The sequence below is a fragment of the Silene latifolia genome, chromosome 8, assembly GCF_048544455.1.
Source record: "Silene latifolia isolate original U9 population chromosome 8, ASM4854445v1, whole genome shotgun sequence".
Classification (NCBI taxonomy): Eukaryota; Viridiplantae; Streptophyta; class Magnoliopsida; order Caryophyllales; family Caryophyllaceae; genus Silene; species Silene latifolia.
The window spans coordinates 108371865-108391242 of NC_133533.1; the positions used below are offsets into that span (position 1 = coordinate 108371865).

Sequence of the window (19378 nt, forward strand, 5' to 3'; positions counted from 1 at the left end):
CGGTTGACTCTTGACCCTTAACCATCAGTGAAAATCGATTAGGTTGGGAGCCGGTTCACCTCATCTGGGCATAGTTGTCGACCCAGGTTGAACCCGAGAGGAAAAGCCTAAGGAGGGTGCCTTCAATCTTGAAATCGACCCGAGAGAGAGAGAGAGAGAGAGAGAGAGAGAGAGAGAGAGAGAGAGAGAGAGAGAGAGAGATGACCGGGAAGTCAACCTGGACTTAATAACCTTGACCAATACTTTGGTACCTTAGGAGTAGCGCGTGTTTTCGGGTATTTTGGTATTGAATTAGGGAGTCTGACTTACGAATCCGAGAGGGAGGTGAGTCGGGGTAGCTAGTGTCCAAGCACGAACCCGAGAGGGAAATGTTTGGTGAATTAGAGGCTTTTTCCCTCTAACACTTCAGCCTAATGACTAATTGATCGGATTATGATAGTCAATGCCGGTGGAGAGATCAAGTCCTAAGCGTTTATAATAATTGAACCTTAACATTCTAGGCTTCTAGCTTGTTATTAAGTCTTTAATACTTGCATTAGTTTAGTCGTAATTTAGTAGTCACTTAGCATATTTCATTAGTTAATCAAACCAATCATCTTTGCTAGATTTAGCTAAGCATTTGAATTAAACAATTTGTAATACATTGCTTTCTGAGGATTCGATCCTTAAGTGCTACAATTAACACCGTACACTTGCGATTTACATCTCAATCATCATGGCTTTAAAATTCTTCTGTAGAAAAGCAGGAAATATCAAGGAAAAACAAATTGATAATGAAAATGAGTGGAATTAAGATACGTAAGCTTTTATGTCATTTATAATCCCTATTTCACTTGTCAAATTAATTTTCTTAAACAACAATGTAAAAAATGTTAACTAAGATATTGTGAAGAATACAAGTTCTTCTTTAAGAGAAGCACTATCCGTTTTAAACTTAAGACGGATTAAATATCGCCTGCATGGATAGGACAAGCAATGCTTAATCCCATCAGCAACAAATTTATGGTACTCTTACCTGAATTTCAATCCGGTCAGCAATAAAATTTCCCTCGTGACTCCCTTTAGACCAGAAAAATTATTATGAGCTTCCTTTTGATTTCATATTTCATAATAAGAGACCAAAAAAGAATACATAGATAGGTCATAGGGTTGAAAAACTTGAAATGTTAGAGTATTAAACTGGTTTTGGGACTTCAACCATCAGTTTAAACTTTTGGTTGAAATGGTTTCTTGACATGGTATCAGAGCCAGTGTGACTAAAAGGTCGCGGGTTCGAATCCCACCTCACTCAATTTTAAAGTGGAGGCCCAATTCTAAAGTAGAGGCCTGCAGTTGTATCCACACTTCACGCCTAAAGGGCATTCGTGTGAAGGGGCGTGTTAGAGTATAAAATCGATCTTGAAACTCTAACCATCAGCTTAAGCTTTTGGTTCAAATGATTTATTGACGTGAAATAAGTTTTTTTTTTGTTTGGATGAGTATGAGAAAGAAACATATATTATTAAATGGAGAATATATTTCTTTTCCTAAAAAGGTTATTCTCTTGAGGGCTTGCTTGGATTGAGGGTAATAGGAGGGGAATGAATAGGGGAGTAATATGTGAAGTGTATTTCTCATGTTTGGTATGCGGGTAATTATTCACCTCCTGGAATTATTACCCTTGTGAAGGGGTAATACATTACCCACCCTCCCCCCTGGGTAATGATTAAGGGAGTAAAAGATCTACTCAGTAATCATTACTCTTATGCCAAACATATCATCAAGGAACTCATTACCCCACTAATTAATTTCCCCAGTAATTATCGCCCAATAAAACTTACCCCCTTAATAATTCCATGGATTTCAGGCAAGCCCTCTTGAGTAATGATCGTCAAAGGCCCAACAAATAGACCGGTCTCAATTTTGGGTCCAACTGAAGGAAAAGTATGAAACATGTGTTTGTTTTCTAAAACAGTCGAATCAATAATTACTGTTAAGATTTAAGAATATGCGTTTGATAAATCTTTAACAGACGGGATAATTTGTAAATTATGCAAATATGTTTTACCATTTACCATGCTTTTGAACTTTAAACGCATGCGTGATGCAATATTCATTTGTGTTTGAGGCATTTGAAAAGCGCATTCGTAATGAACCGGTTAATATAATTCTTTGTAATCGATAAAGTTATCTTTTTATTTCAGTCACTAAACCTCGTTTGAGTTCTTTGGGAGGGAAACGTCCAACAGAACTAACTAAATGAAATCGATGAGCAATAAATTACCATGTCTAAATTTGTAAGAATTTTTTTCCCCATCAATTAGTTATAGAAGGTGTTTTACCGACGAAACACATATTTTCCCTAAAATACACAATAACCTTTCCTATAGAAAGATACTATTTATTACAAAATTGTCACTCAACAGTCAACCTTATAAATGTTACTCAGTATTAGACTAGACATAACATTTTATTCATAACATCTCTATTACATAAAGTTTTTATTAATTTGATAATAAATTAATTAATTTCAACAATCCATTCATTCTTGTCTTCAATGTGGCCATTTTGAATTGCCATATAAGTTGAGAACATCTTTTTGTACACACCATTTTCATCTATTTGGTATTCAACCCTGCATTTTAAGCAAATCAATATCAACATTTCACAAATTATGCTTTATAAAATGGTCCAAAGATTCTGACAATTGGAGGGACTTTATTAAAGACTCACCTTTTGTCTTGGTATGTTATGCTACCAACTGGGTTTACTACCACTGCAGTTCCTGTACAGAAAACTTCATCAGCTTCCAGCAATTCCTCCACTTCAATTAGTCGTTCCTCGACCTGCACGTTTTTATCCGTTAGTTTGAGTATTTTCAATAAATATGATGGAATAAAGAAAAATGGCTAAATAAACTGCCGTGTTTCTATGCAATTCTATTATGAGTCAATCAGCTGACATCTCATGGTTCTACCGGCTAAATTAGCTGACATCTAATCGAATTTTTTTCAAAAATGGGGTCAAATACAAACAAATTAACGAAATGAGTTGAGTTTGAAAGTATTTACCCAAAATGGGTCCACGTCATCACCGGTTTGCCTGGATTCAAGTCGCTCTCCCGCTCAACGACCTTACCCAAAGTCTCACTTAAAGTCCACTCAAACCTAAGTATGGTACTTCAAGGCAAGTCGCTTAGGGAGTGGGCGATTTCACCAAATCGCCTCCCCACAGCGATTTGGGTCTTTGCAAAAAAAAAAAAAAAAAAAAAAAAAAAAAAAAAAGCTGTTAAGCGGAATCGAACACATGATGTTCAACAAAACAAACACTTATCTTGTTGAAGATAACCACTAATACAAGCAAATTACCATGTTAATGTTTAGTGCTTAAACTTTATAATTAGTAATTATTATTCAAATCCCAAACAGCTATTAAATACTCTTAGCATTAAATATGTATTTTAATTACCATAGTGAGTAAGCATTAAATATGTATTTTAATTACCATAATGAGTCAATACATTATGCTGGGCATTATGGTTAGGGGTGTGAAGTGTATGATTTCAGATTGCGGTTCGATTCCTATCAACTTCTCCTTCTGTATTTCTTTTTTTTTCCCCTGCTAAGTCGCTCAGCCGCACGGCGGTTTGACCTCAAGTCGCCCTCCCGGTGAGCGACCTTAATCCCGACCCTAACACCGCCAAAACCAAGCCTACGTGGACCCATTTTTGGTAATTAGTTTCAAAGTCGCCCCATTTTGTTAAAATGTTTGTTATTAAACCCCATTTTGGAAAAAAATTCCATCTAATCAGACTTGGTTTATTGGTCAACTAAATAAACGACTACTGAATAAGACTTGCCTGATAACCTTGATCACGCGCGATTTCAATGATGCTTTTTCTAGTGATCCCTGGGAGAATAGAGCCTTTTGTTGGAGGTGTTGAGATTACATTGTCCTGAAAACAGTTCCATAATTCATCATAATCCTCGTTTCGAAATAAAAATACGCATGTTATGAATATGTAATCGAAGAAATGTTACCTTGACGATAAATATATTGCAAGAAGAGACTTCTTCAACATATTTTTTGTGTACTGAATCGAGATACAGCACATCGGAAAATCCTCTGCTCTTCGCCATTGTTAATGGTTTCAAAGCCTAATTAAAGTAAACATTAATCAAACACGAGACATAAATATATCGGTAGGTATAATAATTATTGGTTAATTCACGGTCACACTTCCGACTTTAGATAGATCATATCTTATTACCGGTGCATAGTTAGTGATCGATTTGACACCACCAGCTCCACCACGAAAAGCTCGATGGAATTCCTCCTCGACGTACAAGTTTAAGGGGGCACTTCCCTCCTGATAGCAACATATACCAAAATGTAGGATTCGTAAGAAGAAAAAATTAAGACGGTTTTGTGACAGGTGTGAACACGTCACAATTTCAAAATGTGACCATTTTAATGAGAAAATTTGATTATAAGTGGAAAACTAACTTTGAAATAATTGCCAACAGGAGAAGCATAGATGATGAATGTGTACTCTGGAGCCGGAGATAACCCCAATATCGGTCCGGTTCCTAAAAGCAAGGGTCTAATGTATAGGGTACCCTTCCCTGTCGGAGGAATCTGTTTAATTACATAGCAGCCAAAAATACACAAGTCAATAATAACACATCATTAAAATGTGGTCTGGTTAAAAATACACAAGTCAATAACATACCCAACGCTTGTTAGCGAGAACGGTCTTCTTGACAGCATCAACAAAGAGATCTGCAGACGGAGAAGGCATACACATTCTTTCGGCACCTATTTTCATGCGCAATGCATTTTCATGTGGTCGAAACAAAACTATTTTTCCGTCTTCTCGCCTCATTGCCTTCATTCCTTCAAATAGGCCCTTTGGGATGAATTTACACAACATTATTAGTTTTACACTTAAAAATAGATAAAAAGTACTCCTTCCGTCTCAATCACTTACTTGGCCATAATTCAAGACTCCGGCAGCAGGGCTCAACTCAATATTACCATAGGGTAAAAATTGTCCCTTATCAAATTCGTCGTCATCTGAGCATTTCATCACGTACATGTAATCTGTAGGAGTCATACCAAATCCGACATTTTCCCAATCGATTTCCGGGTCCATGTGCCCATTTCCGTTACATGTAAGCCTGTCAAAATTAAGGAAATGAACACAGACATTACACTTTGATAAACATAATCATTTTCGCAATTTCGTAGGAAATATATATACACGGAGTATTTATTTTCTAATCAAACAAATACCTTTACTGTCCATGTAAAATCGTTTTATAAAGTACAAATGTCACAATATGCATATCTAATTTCCTCTTTAAGACGACGGACTTAAAATAAAACAAAGGCAAAATGCATTGAAATTATTAAAAAATATGTCTCATCTATGCAGGTGAGATGATATTTAACCTATTTCAATTTTAACACAACAGATATGTCCGTCTTAAGCGAACATACGTAGAAAGAAAGAAATAGGATAAAGGTTGGTGCCAAGAGCATTACATTACCTAGAATCAAAAGAATGTGAAGGCATAATGATCAAAGATTTTAGTGTGTAAAGAGAAGAACAAAGTTGAATGCAAATTTTAAAAGTATAGAATGGTTGATAAAATGTTAACTTGTCATAGTACACAATTTATAATACCTTGGTCTCATGCCCCAATATTTTTTAATTGTGCATGCAACGTGAGAATAATTGACATTGGTGTTATTATATTCTATAATAGTGAGCATGGAATTAATTTGATTCGACAAGTAAACCGTATATTTTTTTGTCACTAGTGATAAAATGCAACGTTGATAAAATGTTAACTTGTCATAGTTCATAATTATTTATAATACCTTGATGTTATTTTGTTAGTATTATTTTTTTGAAATTGGAATAGAAAGGTTGATAAAATGTTAACTTGTCATAGTCCATAATTTATCAAAATAAATCCTCTCCGTTACCTTTTTTTCTCCATTTTCTCTCACAAAACATTACTATATTATATATTTCAATCACATCCATTTATACCTTTTTATTTCCAAATATATCTACAATCATCGAGCCCAGTATCAATCCAAACCGTTAAAAAGTAATAAACTTTCATTTTTTTTAAGAAATCGAGAGAATCCTTACCCGTAATTTATAATACGTTGGTGCCATGTCTGGATGCCCCCAATAACTCTCGAATAGGCAGTCCACATTTTTTTAATCGTGCATGCAACGTGAGAATAATTAATATTGATGTTATTATACTCTGAAATGGTCCGTATGGAATTAATTCGATTCGACACGTAAACTGTATAATTTTTTTGTCACTAGTGGCTCAGTGCACTAGTCTATGTTATTAACGTGTATCTGGCTTCATAATGGTCAATGTGGTGTTTTCGAAAGAGCATCTTTGTGATTTGCAATCAACTTCGTACTTATAAATTCATAATTTAAATAGGTGAAAATATGTAAAATAAATGTGTTGTTTTGAATGGTCATGATACACTCTTTTAGTTCAAGACCTTCTTATATAAAAATTTGTGGAAAATAATTTACATACATTGTTTTATCGAATAATCTTTAAAATGATCGGTGATCAGTCTGATCCCCATCCTTAATTCCCTAGGTAGGATCTTATGATCCAACATTTCTCAGAGTTTTTAAAGTTCAATTTTAACTCAAACCTATGATTATACAACTTGATCCTATGTGTGTAACATTACCATTTTTTTGTTAATAAAATTTTTGTATGCCTTTTTAAGGAAGAAGTTTACTATATAAAGTAAAAAAATTAGTGGGCACATGATAAGATAATAGTATTTTGAGATTAAACACGAGTATTAAACACTTTTTGATAACACGATTATGTATTTTAGTTAATTTGTAAAATCTTACGATTTTGTAATCTGATTCTATAGATTCAATCCAAGTAATCTCGACAATTCAAGTAAGATCTTAATCCTACAAACATTGGTTATTGGTTTATGTCATGTAGGAGATGGGAGATATTATTGGTGATTGATTACATACTTACGAGTAGGACTAGTCGTAATATTTTGGGGTCAACATTTTATATACGGAGTATAAGTTTATGTTTCAAGTCGGTCACTTAATTAAAGACATGAGCAACCATGATTTTTCTAATTGCTTTATTAGGTCAATTTAAAAACTTAAGTCAATTATTGCCATTTCAAGTATGTTTTTTATTTATTTATATACAATTTGGTGCAAGCTAAGTCTAAGTCAATTTATTTCTAATATATTTTGCCAATATAGTGGCAAAATATGGTGGCCACTGGCCATGCGTTATAATCTACCCTTTTCCTTTTACCTTATAATTTTTCATTATTAACACATCCAATAGTATTTAACATCCAAAAAACCGTCAAATAAAAAGCATCCCAAGCCGAAATATCACAAGTAACGCCCCACCCCGGACCATCACAAGAAAAACTATAACCGAAATCCTTTTTATTTGGCATTAACTTGGAGCCTCGGGCATCTAATTAAAGCACCTTTTACTAAGATCAATGTAGTTGAGGATTTGAGACACTTTGAGTAATTAGATTTAGATACACTTCGTGTTTAAAGGTACGTCTAGATTATCTAATTATTTATCTACTTGTTCTTGATATAAACAAAAATCCAATACCATGCATTACATTTACACTAGATGATTTTATTATATGATTATACTATTAAAATATTTCGCGCAATTAAGCAATACCGAAATCCGATACCACCTGATGGTACATTAGCATTTTCCACGGATATGATCGTTTTATACAAAATAAGTGTAAAGTCTACGAAATCAAGTGGTGTTAGTCCAGTGGTAGCTGGGTTAAACCTTGAAGCTTGCAGAAATGCAGGAGTTGAGAGGTCTCAGGTTCGACTACCGGCTGGGGCGATGATCACTTGGTCACTGCAGCCCTCGAAGGGGGTGGCTTACATGGTCCATGTGGTGGTGCGGGAATGCATGGGCCCGGGGGGGACTCAACCCCCTCGTCATCAAAAAAAAAAGTGTAAAGTCTAAGAACTGTTAATGGTATAACCTAGTCGTCAAAGCATGATTCAATCAAAACACGGACCTATTTAGGTTTTTTTATACTCCGTAAATGATAGTATGAGTGTTGGGGCTCAATTTAGTTAAGGTATTAAATCTATTATTTTAAGGGTACATGGCCTAATTAATTAAAGAATAAGTAATTGGGCCTAGTTTTGGTGATCCATTTGGAAAATGAACAAAGATTCAAGAAGATGACACTGGGTTAGGGGAAGCTATCAAGCGTTTGGACAAAGTTTCAAGAAGACTTGGCAGTTATTCAACCGTCTTCCCACTAAAGAGTAGTTACAAGGAGCCGGTGAAAATGCCTATATAAAGGAGGCATTTATCCAAGCAAACAACACACACAACTCAAACAACAATTACAACTTAGTCTATCTTTAGATCGTAGATTATTAATTAGCCTTAGATTAGATTAGCATTAGCATTAGATTTAGGACGGCGAGCTCATCCGATCATGGAGGTAATTAGCCATCTATCCCGAATTCTCGTAGCTTGTAATTTAGCATCCAAAAGTAATCTTATGAAGACTCTAGTTGATGTTGTGTTATCGGATTTTCTTAGTATATAAGTATTTTTGAAAATTATTGTGTTTAAGTTTGAAAATTATATTATTTAAGCGCTAAATTATATAGGAGGGTAAATCACAAAGTATGAAAGGATAATTACGAATAATACCTTAAAATATTGCGCTTGTTTTCACACAAACAATAAGTTAATCACAAACATAAATAAATAAAAAATACCAGACAATGAAAATTAAGTGATGGAGATGCGAAACAATTTGGTACAGCATCAAGGCACGAATGGCATATTCGATATTTCGTTCAAATATCGTTTTTTACAAGATAAGCACCAGCCATATATTTGATTCCCACCATGCATGAACAATTCTCCGTAATGTGTTAGACCCCTTCCACGCGAAACATTCACCATCTTAGCTTTGATGGAAAATACTGCAAATAAAATGCATTTATTTTGGTTACCATATTATCATTGTTTTGAATACTCCCTTTATCTCAATCATTTATAAACTCCTTTTATTTTTTATGACAAATATTTTAATTAAAGTTAAATAAATGAATGAGACAGAAGGAGTAATTAAATATTTGTTATAAACAAAAGAGATAAATTTGTATAACAAACGTAACTTCTATAGCCGGAATGTCTAAATCGATATTACTTCTATATTTTAAATGATACGGAGTACTTGTATTAGTTGTATAGTTGTATTTGTTAATTACTCCGTATTAGTATCCATCTTAAATCTTAAGCATGAAAATTATATATGCCCGTGCATTTTGCATGGGTATTAAACTAGTTGAAGTTATATGTAGAATCCATAAAAAAAAAATTATGAGAAAATCTTAAAACAAAGATACTCCGTAAGTCTGTAATAGTGTAATACATTTGGTGTTGTTTTTTTTAGACTCTTATTTTAAATTAGTGTAGATTCCGCGCAAATGCGCGGTATATATAGAGCTTTTAATTTTAACTATAATACTTATAGATTTTAGATTTATATCTCATGAATTTTAAAAACAAAAATTAATCTTAAAATTAATCAAGAGAATTGAGTAATTTCATGAAGTGTGTTTTTTTATGAAAATATTTTAACTACCACATATTATTTAATAAATTCTTTTTTCGTCACGAAGTTAATAATAGGGGTAACAATTTAGGTATAGATTATAGTTTTACACCAATTTTGTTTTATTTTATTAAAACATTATATTTTTAAGTTTAATGATGAAAGTGTTATTTTTAAATGAAAAATTACTTTAATAAATGAAAGTTATATAAGCTAGAGCACTTTGGAGGAAAAATATTAGATAAGTTTAATTCTTCTAGTATATATGAGAAGGTAGAGCACTTTGGATAAAAAACTTTAAATAAGTTTAGATAAGTTTTATTCTCCTAGTATATGGGGATTTGCAGAATCTAACACACATAAAAACCCAAAATGTGGTAACTTCAGAAAAAAAAAAAAAAAATTGTGGTAAGCCAAAATATTTTATTGAATATACTATAATTTTTCTCTACAAAGGCCCAATATTTATATAGAATAACCAAAGTGTTAGGCCCAATTTATAGGTGAAATGATTTGAGCGGGAAAATCTCAAGTTTCACCTATTCATTTAGTAAATAGAGGATGATACTTGTATAGTTGTATTTGTTAATTACTCTGTATCAGTATCCATCTTAAATCTTAAAACGGGTCAAATACTACCACATGGTGATAATTAAGACAAAAAAGTTGGCATTTTCTACGCAATTTGCCATGTGATTTGGTATGTATTTGACTTGTCTTAAACTTAAAGACGAATAATATCTGTTTTAAATGAGAATTAATATATACTCCATATACTCATAGGGTAAGTGATGATGCTTAATTAATTACCTTGTTGATGAGTGAAAGATAATATGGTTTTACTTTCTCCACGTCAACTTGAACTTTGCTCTTGCTATAGAGATCATATTTGCTGCCAAATAATTAAAATTTCTTTAAATCCATAAGCTAATTATTTAATCATCTAGGAAACTATATTTTATATATGCATTAATTAGCTAAATTAGATGATTGTTGACTTAATTAATTACTTGAAAATATGAAGCCAATTCATGTTCTCCTTGTCTTCATCATTCATTAAGTGCTTGTAAGCTCCAGCAGTATGCAAAGCTGTATGGTGATTAAAAAAAGATCAATTATTTAAACTTCATTTTACTATGTAGGCTTCTAAATTGCTAAATTAGCAAATGTTTTAAAAAAAAAATAACTATTAGGTACACTCGGTATACTACGTTATTGAATACCTCTGCCTTTTGTAATTGGTTGCATGTACAATGACGTGTTACAACAAATGTACCTAAGAATTTTTCCAAAAAATTTGGTATTGCAAATAAATTACCGTAAAAAGAGTGAAATCGGACAATGAAAAGGGCAGCAGGAGGAAGAGTGGTGCCATTTTCTTTGGCAACCTACATAAAATACACAAATAACAATTGTATTTGTGTTAAATAAAATGTTATATTTTTGTTTTTGCGATTATTATACTTAATAATTTATTGTTAATAAAAAATTATTTACCAAGTACATGTAGTCATCGTGTCCCCAAGAAATTAAGACATTATCTAAACCACATCCTTCCGAGTAAATTCCACACTTGGTATTATAAGCAGAGTTGTTGAAATCTGGATTTTCCTTGAAATACTGGTAAATAGAATTATCAAATTAGTGATTTGGTGATTTGGTATATATTTGGTCTGAAATTAGAATTTGGGTTAGTCCAAAGGATTGACCTATATAGTCATCAATTTTCATTTCAAAAAGAGAAATTAAAATCATCACAAATTATTGTGTAGGACCATTTTATGTATAAGACCAACCCAAAATCACAAAGCCCATGTAAATTAGTGAATATAATTGTACAAAAATATTTTATTTTGATAACCCAATAATTTATTTTGATAATTTGTGCATTTAAATATGTTGGTTTTCATTATAAGTTATCGGGTTATCAAGATAAAGTCAAAATATACGTAAACTTAAATGTTATTTTTGGGCTATTCTTCTTTTGGGCCAGTTTTATGCTATAGGACGGTCCTATAAGAGAGTTGCTGTAAAATCATAGTTTCAATGGACTAACCTTGTGATGAACAATGGACTCATCAAATGCACACCCAACTGGGAATATGTCGCCAACTACGGCCCATTGGGACAGCCCACCAAAATTTGGATGGACAAGAACCTTCCCAAGATCTTCAAGTTATTAAGCAAAATGGGTCATTAAAATTTTCTAAAATGAGATTATCAAATAATTTTATTCAATATTTTATCGCAGGTATAGGTAGAGTCTAATGGTTACAAATTATATATTAGGTTCGAGTTTTTGTGTTCTCTAAGACTCTAAGAGCAATTCATCGAGGGTTTATTTATGACTTGAAAATGTCTTCTAGATTTCTAATTTGTCATCCAAAAAAAAAAAAAAAAGTGGTTGACCTAGTATATCTGGTCATCAGGTGTATCCGTGTATGACTGGATCTATCTATAATTTACTCCGTACAATTTTAGAGTTAAGACTAAAACCGATATTTAACTATCATAACTAGGAGTATAGTACAAAGATATGCACATTAGAGGGAGTAGTGTAGTACCATGAATGAGAGCAGTTAAGTGAAGCCAATCTTCATTAGGATAATCTTTCCTAATGGCCTCAGCAGTTTGAAGCAAATGTTGAATTTGAGGTTCATCTAAATCAGGATCACTCTCATCTACCACTGTATTCAAAAGTTCACAACATTCCCAAATACCCATTTCTACCTTATTCAATTTCATGTATTCCTCCCTCATCTTCTTTACCTGCCATTTATTAATTCGTCTCCCTTAATGTAACAAGTATAGCGATGTATGTATTTAAGAAACAGTTAGTTAGTCTTATGTAAGACGGTTTACTTACAAAGTCAACGGTTTGATTGATGTGATTCTTCTTGTAAAATTCCTCAACAGTTTTTTGCCTTTCCGCCTCTGCATTGTAATCTCTGTTCATAAACAATAACATGAGATATTACATTGTGTTGTACTCCGAACTTGATTTTTACTTAATACGGAGTAATATACTCCGTAAGTCTTATGTGAGTTGTTTTTGCATCTTTATATTGTCAATAAACCATTTCAACCAAAAGGGTAAGCAGATAGTTGGAGTCACATGATCAGTTTTATATTCTAACCTATACGAAGTACTCATTATCCATTTACCTAAATGTTTTGCCGAAAGCATTGATTTCAGGTGCTGAAAACTCATTTGCTGAGGTCAATTCCTTTGATACAGGCATCTTAAATCCAGCATCCAACACCATTTCATTGTTTTCTAAGGAAATGTCTTTGATTCCAGGGTTTCCAGCAACTTGGGTTTCTGTTTTCAAGATGTATAAATTCTGAAATTATCGGTATAAAATAATTTGAATCATAAAATGTCATGGAGACATATTAGAGGCCTAAAAAAAATAAAAATGCGTCATTTTACTATTTTAACGATCTGAAATTTTATAGAAAAATTATGTTAAGACGGTCTTACTATTTAGTAGTAGTTACTACGTATTCATATATAAACCATACCGAAAACAGGCTCGTCAACGATGACAGTCATTATGACACACAATCTTCACAAAATGATTCAAACAAATATCAACCAAATTTTAACACTTAAATTACACAACAATTGATATAAAGAAAGTTTAAATTGATATGGAAAAATGTTTTTGAAGAGGGTATATATAGTTGGACAAAGGAGTCCTTGTTGCTAAAAGTTGAGCAAATATAAAGTCCTTCCATGAAAATAGGGAGATTTGGATAAAGTCCTTACTTGTTAAAGTATGGTACGAGAAAGTCCTTAATATCAAACTTTAAGAGTGGACTGTCCTTGCAAACAAATATCCATTTTTGGTAAGTGTTCTTTGGAAGTTTGGATAGATTAACCAAGCAACTTGTCTAGCAAACGTCCAATTATTGCTTGTCATATTGAAATTTATTTTCTTTAAAATTTAAAAAAAAAATTGGTTTACGAGTATTAACATTTGAGTTAACTTTTGTTCTCATTTCCCTTGAAGATCATTCATGCGCCATATCAGTATACAGTAGTTAACAGGGGCGAGGCCACTAATGCCTTCGGCGTCGCAGCCGCTACACCAAAGGCGAAAAATTCGGTTAGAATTTTGTGATTTGTTACACCAAAATTTACCACTTTCACACTAATTATCTATACACTTTACCTTGAGTATATATTTTGCTACACCGAAATAAAAATCCTAGACTCGCCACTGCAGTAGTACAGAAAAGAAAATTACACCGTATTTTGCATGATTATATGGTTTACCAGTATAACTTATAAACTACATTTTGTTTTTGATAAGATTTCGTTAAGACTTTTTTTCGAGTTTGTCTCATTGTGAGAGTAAAAAAATAATCCAAATATTAAATATACTTCATTTATATTAATATTAATTATCTGCTTTATTAAGGAATGGGTTAAATAATACGAGTAGATAATGATAAAAGTAGAATATATAAGGAATATTAAATTCTTGGCCCATTTGGTTAGATGGGATAGTATTTAATCCATTTATACTTAAAACGGCTATAACTGTGTTGAAAAAGACGAATCGACAATAAATTTATAATTGAGGCGAATTCGGCATATAAATATCAATCCGTCTCATTGTAAATGAACACTATCCGTCTAAAGCTGTAGACGGATACTCGGATAGTATCCCTCTCACAAAAATGCAAGTAGAAGGGTAAGTGGGGTTGTGACGGTATTCATTTCTCACCTACTTGCACTATTCACTCTTACTTTATAAGAGGGATACTATCCATCTATAATTTTAGACGGATAGTGTCCGTTTAAAGCGAAAATTTGGGTATAAGTATAAAGAATTGTGGGCTTGCGCAAGGGTGAGTCACCATTGCGTGGATTTGATAATGTATAAGAGATATTGAAGCTACATGACGCAGAAAGGCGCTGGCATTATCATTAATATTTTTTCTCACAAATATCGAATGGTGCTTCAATTTTGTGTTCACTATGACACTATCCAAACTATGATCCAGCTAATTATTTGCAATATTCTAAGTTAGTGGCTTTAAAATTGGATGTCCTTATTCAATAATCGGAAAATTTACCCGGTATTTTTGAGAACTACAATTTGAAAAAAAAAATTGTCATATTTGAGTCTCGTGGGTAGGAGTGTTTGTATGTCAAAAGTTTTTTTTACTGAACAAATTTTGAGTGTCAGATCTCTTGGTCCGAGTTCCAAACTCGACATTTTTTTTTTCAAATCGTAGGACTTGGAAAGATGATCGATGAAACTTTCTGAGCTCGTAAACAAGAGTTATGGCCTCTTAAAGTTTTCCGGGTCAAAAAATTGGGTATTTCGCGCAAAATGTCAAATCTCAAGGGTACCGCGTGATTTTTTCGTTCAATAATTTACCTTTTCTTTACTTTTTTCCGTGAATAATGTATCTATTTTAGGAAATACTTGGTTTAAAAGGTAAGTGTTCGAGTTCATTTTAATAACAGTAAGGATCCTCTGTCCCATTTGGTGTCCCATTCTGTGTCTCACTCCATACATATTCTGACACAGTGGAGTGGGACACAGAATGGGAGTGGGACACAAAATGGGGTGTGTCAGAATATGTATGGAGTTGGACACAGAATGAGACACAAAAGTGGTACTGAATTTCAATAAGGAACCCTTGTCTTATTTGGTGTCTTGTTCCGTGTGCCACTTCATACACATTTTGACACATCGGCACATTATCACATTTATTATGTATTTTTTATTTGCAACAAGTGATGTGTCAAGATATATATGGAGTGAGACACAAAATAGAACACAAAAGTGGGACAGAGGATCTTCACGACTGAATTTATTGTTTAAAAGGAAGTGGGCTTTTATCTAAAGAATAAATAATAGGCTCAGTCAGGTATTTGGAAGAAGTAAGGAAGATCCAGAAGTCAAATATTAGTCCAGTACGAGCGTTTGGAAGGGAAATAACGGATTATCTGCAGTTGTTTAACCATTCCCCACTAAGAAAGTAGTTGCAAGACAAATAGTCGGTTGAGGGTTCTTATATAAGGAAGCATTGTCCATAGAGCGAGGATACACAACTCAAACAATTACTCCCCCCTAGTCGCTTATTTCTTCAACTACCATTTTGCACAAGAAATAAGAAAATGATTTTGGACCATACAAAACACTCTACCCCACATACAAATGAATTTGGACCACACAAACCTTCCCAAAAAAAGAAAGAAGAAAGAAAATCCAACTACCATGAAAAAGAAAAGAGGGAAGAAATGACCGATTAGGAGGGAGTACAATTTAGTTTATCTTTAGATCTTAGATTTTAGTTTTATCTTAGTGTACATTATCACGGTGAAGTCTTCCTTCAATTAAGGTAATTAGTTATCTATCCCTTAGTTTATAAATTAGCATTTACAAGTACTCTTGTGTAGACTATATAGTGATGTTGTGTAATTGGTTTTCATGATATACAATATCTTTTAAGATTATTGTGTTTAGATTGTAAAAATCGTATCCTTCATCGTTGGCGCTAAATTACATAAGTTAGTGCTTACCAATTGACCAAGAGTCAACAACCGTAACTCAAGCCCTTCACATTATTTAGGGCGTCTCACAAAGTGTATGATGATAGTTACGACCTAGGTTATCTTAAGGTATTATATAAGTAATATACTAAAAAAAACTCTATCTACTGTGCATGTTATGTTGCTTGGACTCGGTTAGATGTATCTGACATGGGTACGTGTCCAAGTGTCAGATTCGTCTATTTTATGAAAAAAAAATCATGTTTTTGGTCTAAAATGAAGTGTCCAGGTGTCCCACCCATGTCCGAGTGTCGAGTATCCGATACGGGTACGTGAGGTAAAATGAAGAGTCCGAGCAACATAGCGTGCATGTATTGTCGGAATCTAGACTACTTATTAGTTACTCCATGACTAAACATATTAGTTTTTTTGACTATAACTAGAGTTGGCATCGGGTTGGGCCTCGTGTTAGCGCGTCGTGCTTGGCCTTCTAGGCGGCACTGCCCAAGCACGGATGACTGATCATCGCGTCGTGTCCATGCTTGGACCGTCAGCCAAAATTGTGCCATGGCACAACCGCCGTCGTGCCATCCCGTGCCGTCCTATGAGACACCGTCAGGCTTGCCCATGCATGGGTTATCCTAATGAATTTTTTTTAAAAAAAAAAAATTGTTTTTAATTTAATATTTATTTTGTAAGTAATTTAATTGTTTTTTAAAATTTTTGAAGTCTTTTTAAGGAAATAATTTAAATTGAAGCAAGGTTAATGTATATCCTATTTTTGTTTTTGTTATGTTTATTTTTATTTTTTAGTTGAAGTGAAATTTTAAAATTAATTAAAAATAAATCGTAAGTAAATAGATATATTAAAAAAAATCAATTAAATAAGTCATAAATTATATAAAAAAACCTCAAATATCAATTAAAATTATGAAGATATTTACAATTTATACTAATTTAATTAAATAACTAAGAAAAATATACAAAAAAATTATACTAATATATTATGGGTTTGATTCGGTGCTTGATTCGTTAGTGTCATTGGCGCTTTTTGGATCTACCCCGCCTTGCTTTCTATCCGAGACATCCATCCAATCCTTATAACACATACACATTCGGAGGGTGTCAGATCTCATACTAGTTCGTTTGTCATCCAAAACCCTTTTGGCAGTACTGAAAGCACGTTCAGATGCAACAGACGACACTTGGATGCTTAAGAAGTCTTTCGCCATTGCGGACATCACGGGAAGAGTCTTACTTTGATGTCGCCACCAACCCAAAAGATCCAGCACATTTGCCTCATCATCTGTATATGCCCGCATATAATCGTAATTAATGTACATATGATACTCGACGAAGTCAGATGCTTTTGCGGATTGTCCTATATTAGGTCGTAATTGACTAATTAGAGCCTTAAGAGCGCTAACGGTCGTTCCTCGAAAAGCACCACCACTACTGCTAGCTGTATTTAAATGGGAAGAATGACGAGTTATATTACCGAAAAGAGACTCATAATGGTTAAATACAGTCAAAAAAGCAGTTCTAATTTCATCTTTATACGCTTCTACATCGAAATTTAAACACATTAATTGTTTATAAATATTAACTAAGAATATAGCACCTTCAAATTTCCATCTAGGATCTAAAATAATAGTGAAAACGTAGACATAAGGAATGTCGGTCCAATACTCGAGCCACTTGGACTCCATTGCGGAAATAAATCCAAGATAGGTATCTAGTCCACGATATTTGTTAAAAAGTTGGGCAATATGAATAACATTACCAAGAAAATTAAGAGAAGTAGGTTCATATACATTGCAGAAAGAGTTAGTTGCATCCATAAAAGTACATAAAAAATCAACATACATTTCAATATTGTTCCAATCATCTTCAAGTAAAAGATTATCAGGAAACGCCCGGTTCCAAAAAGCAGTAAGAGGCTCTTTATATTCAATACAAGTCGACAACATAAATTGCATAGAATTCCACATAGTGTTATTTTCTAGGGGAAATTTTCTATACTTAAACCCTTTTTCCTTACAATAATTTCGCCATTCTTGACGTCTCCACTTGACCGAGTTTAAGTGGAGAACAACATGTTTAAATTTGTCGTGATATTGTCTAAAGCCTTGAAGACCATCTTTAATACATAAGTTTATAACATGAGAAACACATGGAACATGTAACAGTTTACCATCTAAAAAAACTCGTTCTAAACTAAGTTTTAACATATTAGCCACATCAATCATACCCGTGACATTACCAAAAGTAACACATAAAATTTTAGATTTAAGTCCGAATTCATTAATGCCGGTCATGATAATATTATGCATATGTGTAGCGTTATGAGGGTATTCTAATTTTGCGAACTCAATTATTCGTTTTTGTAAATTCCAATTACGATCTAACCAATGAACCGCAATGCATATATATGAATAATCGCGGTTAGATTCCCATCCATCAATAGTTATACTGAATTTACATGTAGTATTTGCGAACTCATAAATTAATTGTTGTTTTAGATTACAATATTGTAGCATTACCTTACTTTTAACGACCCGCTTACTCGTTTCGTTATGCTTGGGTTGATTTTTGTTAACATATTTATGAAACACAGGGTGTTCAGCGTGTTCAAACCGTTCACCAGAAGAATATTGTTGTGATTGTGTACAAGACCCTTCACCGGAAGAATATTGTTGTGATTGTGGCATAGTTGGTTCTTGTTGAAAAGGGACAAAAGGCACTTGCGGTCTTATGAGACGGTTTTCAAATATAGTACCTTGTGGATAATTAAATAGATTAGTAGGGTTCATATATTGATGTCGACTCGATTGTTCCATATCAAAAGGAGTTGGGCCGGTGCATTGCATGTTTTGAAAGTGTGTAGGATTTAAACCTGTGGACTGGTTTATGTTAAATGTCGGTGTAACCAACGTTTGTGGTTCATGGTTTGGTATTTGTGATCCCGAATTATTTCTAACCCGACATGACCTTTTTGAACTAGACGAGGAGTTTTGTGAGTCCATAATGATTAATAAAATTTAAAACACAAATATATAAATGTAAATAAAACTAATTACATAAAATAATGCAAACAAAAATTAAGCAATAAATTATAAAGTTAAGTTAGAAAATGCAAACAAAGCTTTCGGATTGAACAATTGAAGCCGATGGATTGAACAAATGAAGCCGACGGATTGAACAATT

At 33.3% G+C, this 19378-nt stretch overlaps 3 protein-coding genes across 3 annotated transcripts; all 3 read right to left on the reverse strand.

Annotated features, from left to right (window-relative positions):
• Positions 1-2290: 2290 nt before the first annotated feature.
• LOC141595839 (branched-chain-amino-acid aminotransferase 2, chloroplastic-like) lies at positions 2291-5611 on the reverse strand. The gene is made up of 9 exons (XM_074415798.1): positions 5532-5611; positions 4970-5159; positions 4712-4888; positions 4486-4617; positions 4250-4348; positions 4020-4136; positions 3839-3934; positions 2713-2825; positions 2291-2614 (listed from the first exon to the last, which is right to left on the reverse strand). The coding sequence occupies exons 1-9, from the start codon at positions 5555-5557 to the stop codon at positions 2500-2502; spliced, it is 1065 nt and encodes a 354-aa protein (XP_074271899.1). The 5' UTR covers positions 5558-5611; the 3' UTR covers positions 2291-2499.
• A 3106-nt stretch (positions 5612-8717) lies between these two features.
• LOC141597249 (inositol oxygenase 4-like) lies at positions 8718-13310 on the reverse strand. Its single transcript, XM_074417626.1, has 10 exons — positions 13180-13310; positions 12820-12976; positions 12521-12602; positions 12219-12423; positions 11711-11823; positions 11152-11274; positions 10973-11042; positions 10665-10743; positions 10465-10546; positions 8718-9019 (listed from the first exon to the last, which is right to left on the reverse strand). The coding sequence occupies exons 1-10, from the start codon at positions 13208-13210 to the stop codon at positions 8993-8995; spliced, it is 969 nt and encodes a 322-aa protein (XP_074273727.1). The 5' UTR covers positions 13211-13310; the 3' UTR covers positions 8718-8992.
• A 3865-nt stretch (positions 13311-17175) lies between these two features.
• On the reverse strand, positions 17176-18162 carry LOC141595703 (zinc finger BED domain-containing protein DAYSLEEPER-like). Its single transcript, XM_074415668.1, has one exon. It carries the CDS (start codon positions 18160-18162, stop codon positions 17176-17178), a length of 987 nt encoding a protein of 328 aa, XP_074271769.1.
• Positions 18163-19378: the final 1216 nt, after the last annotated feature.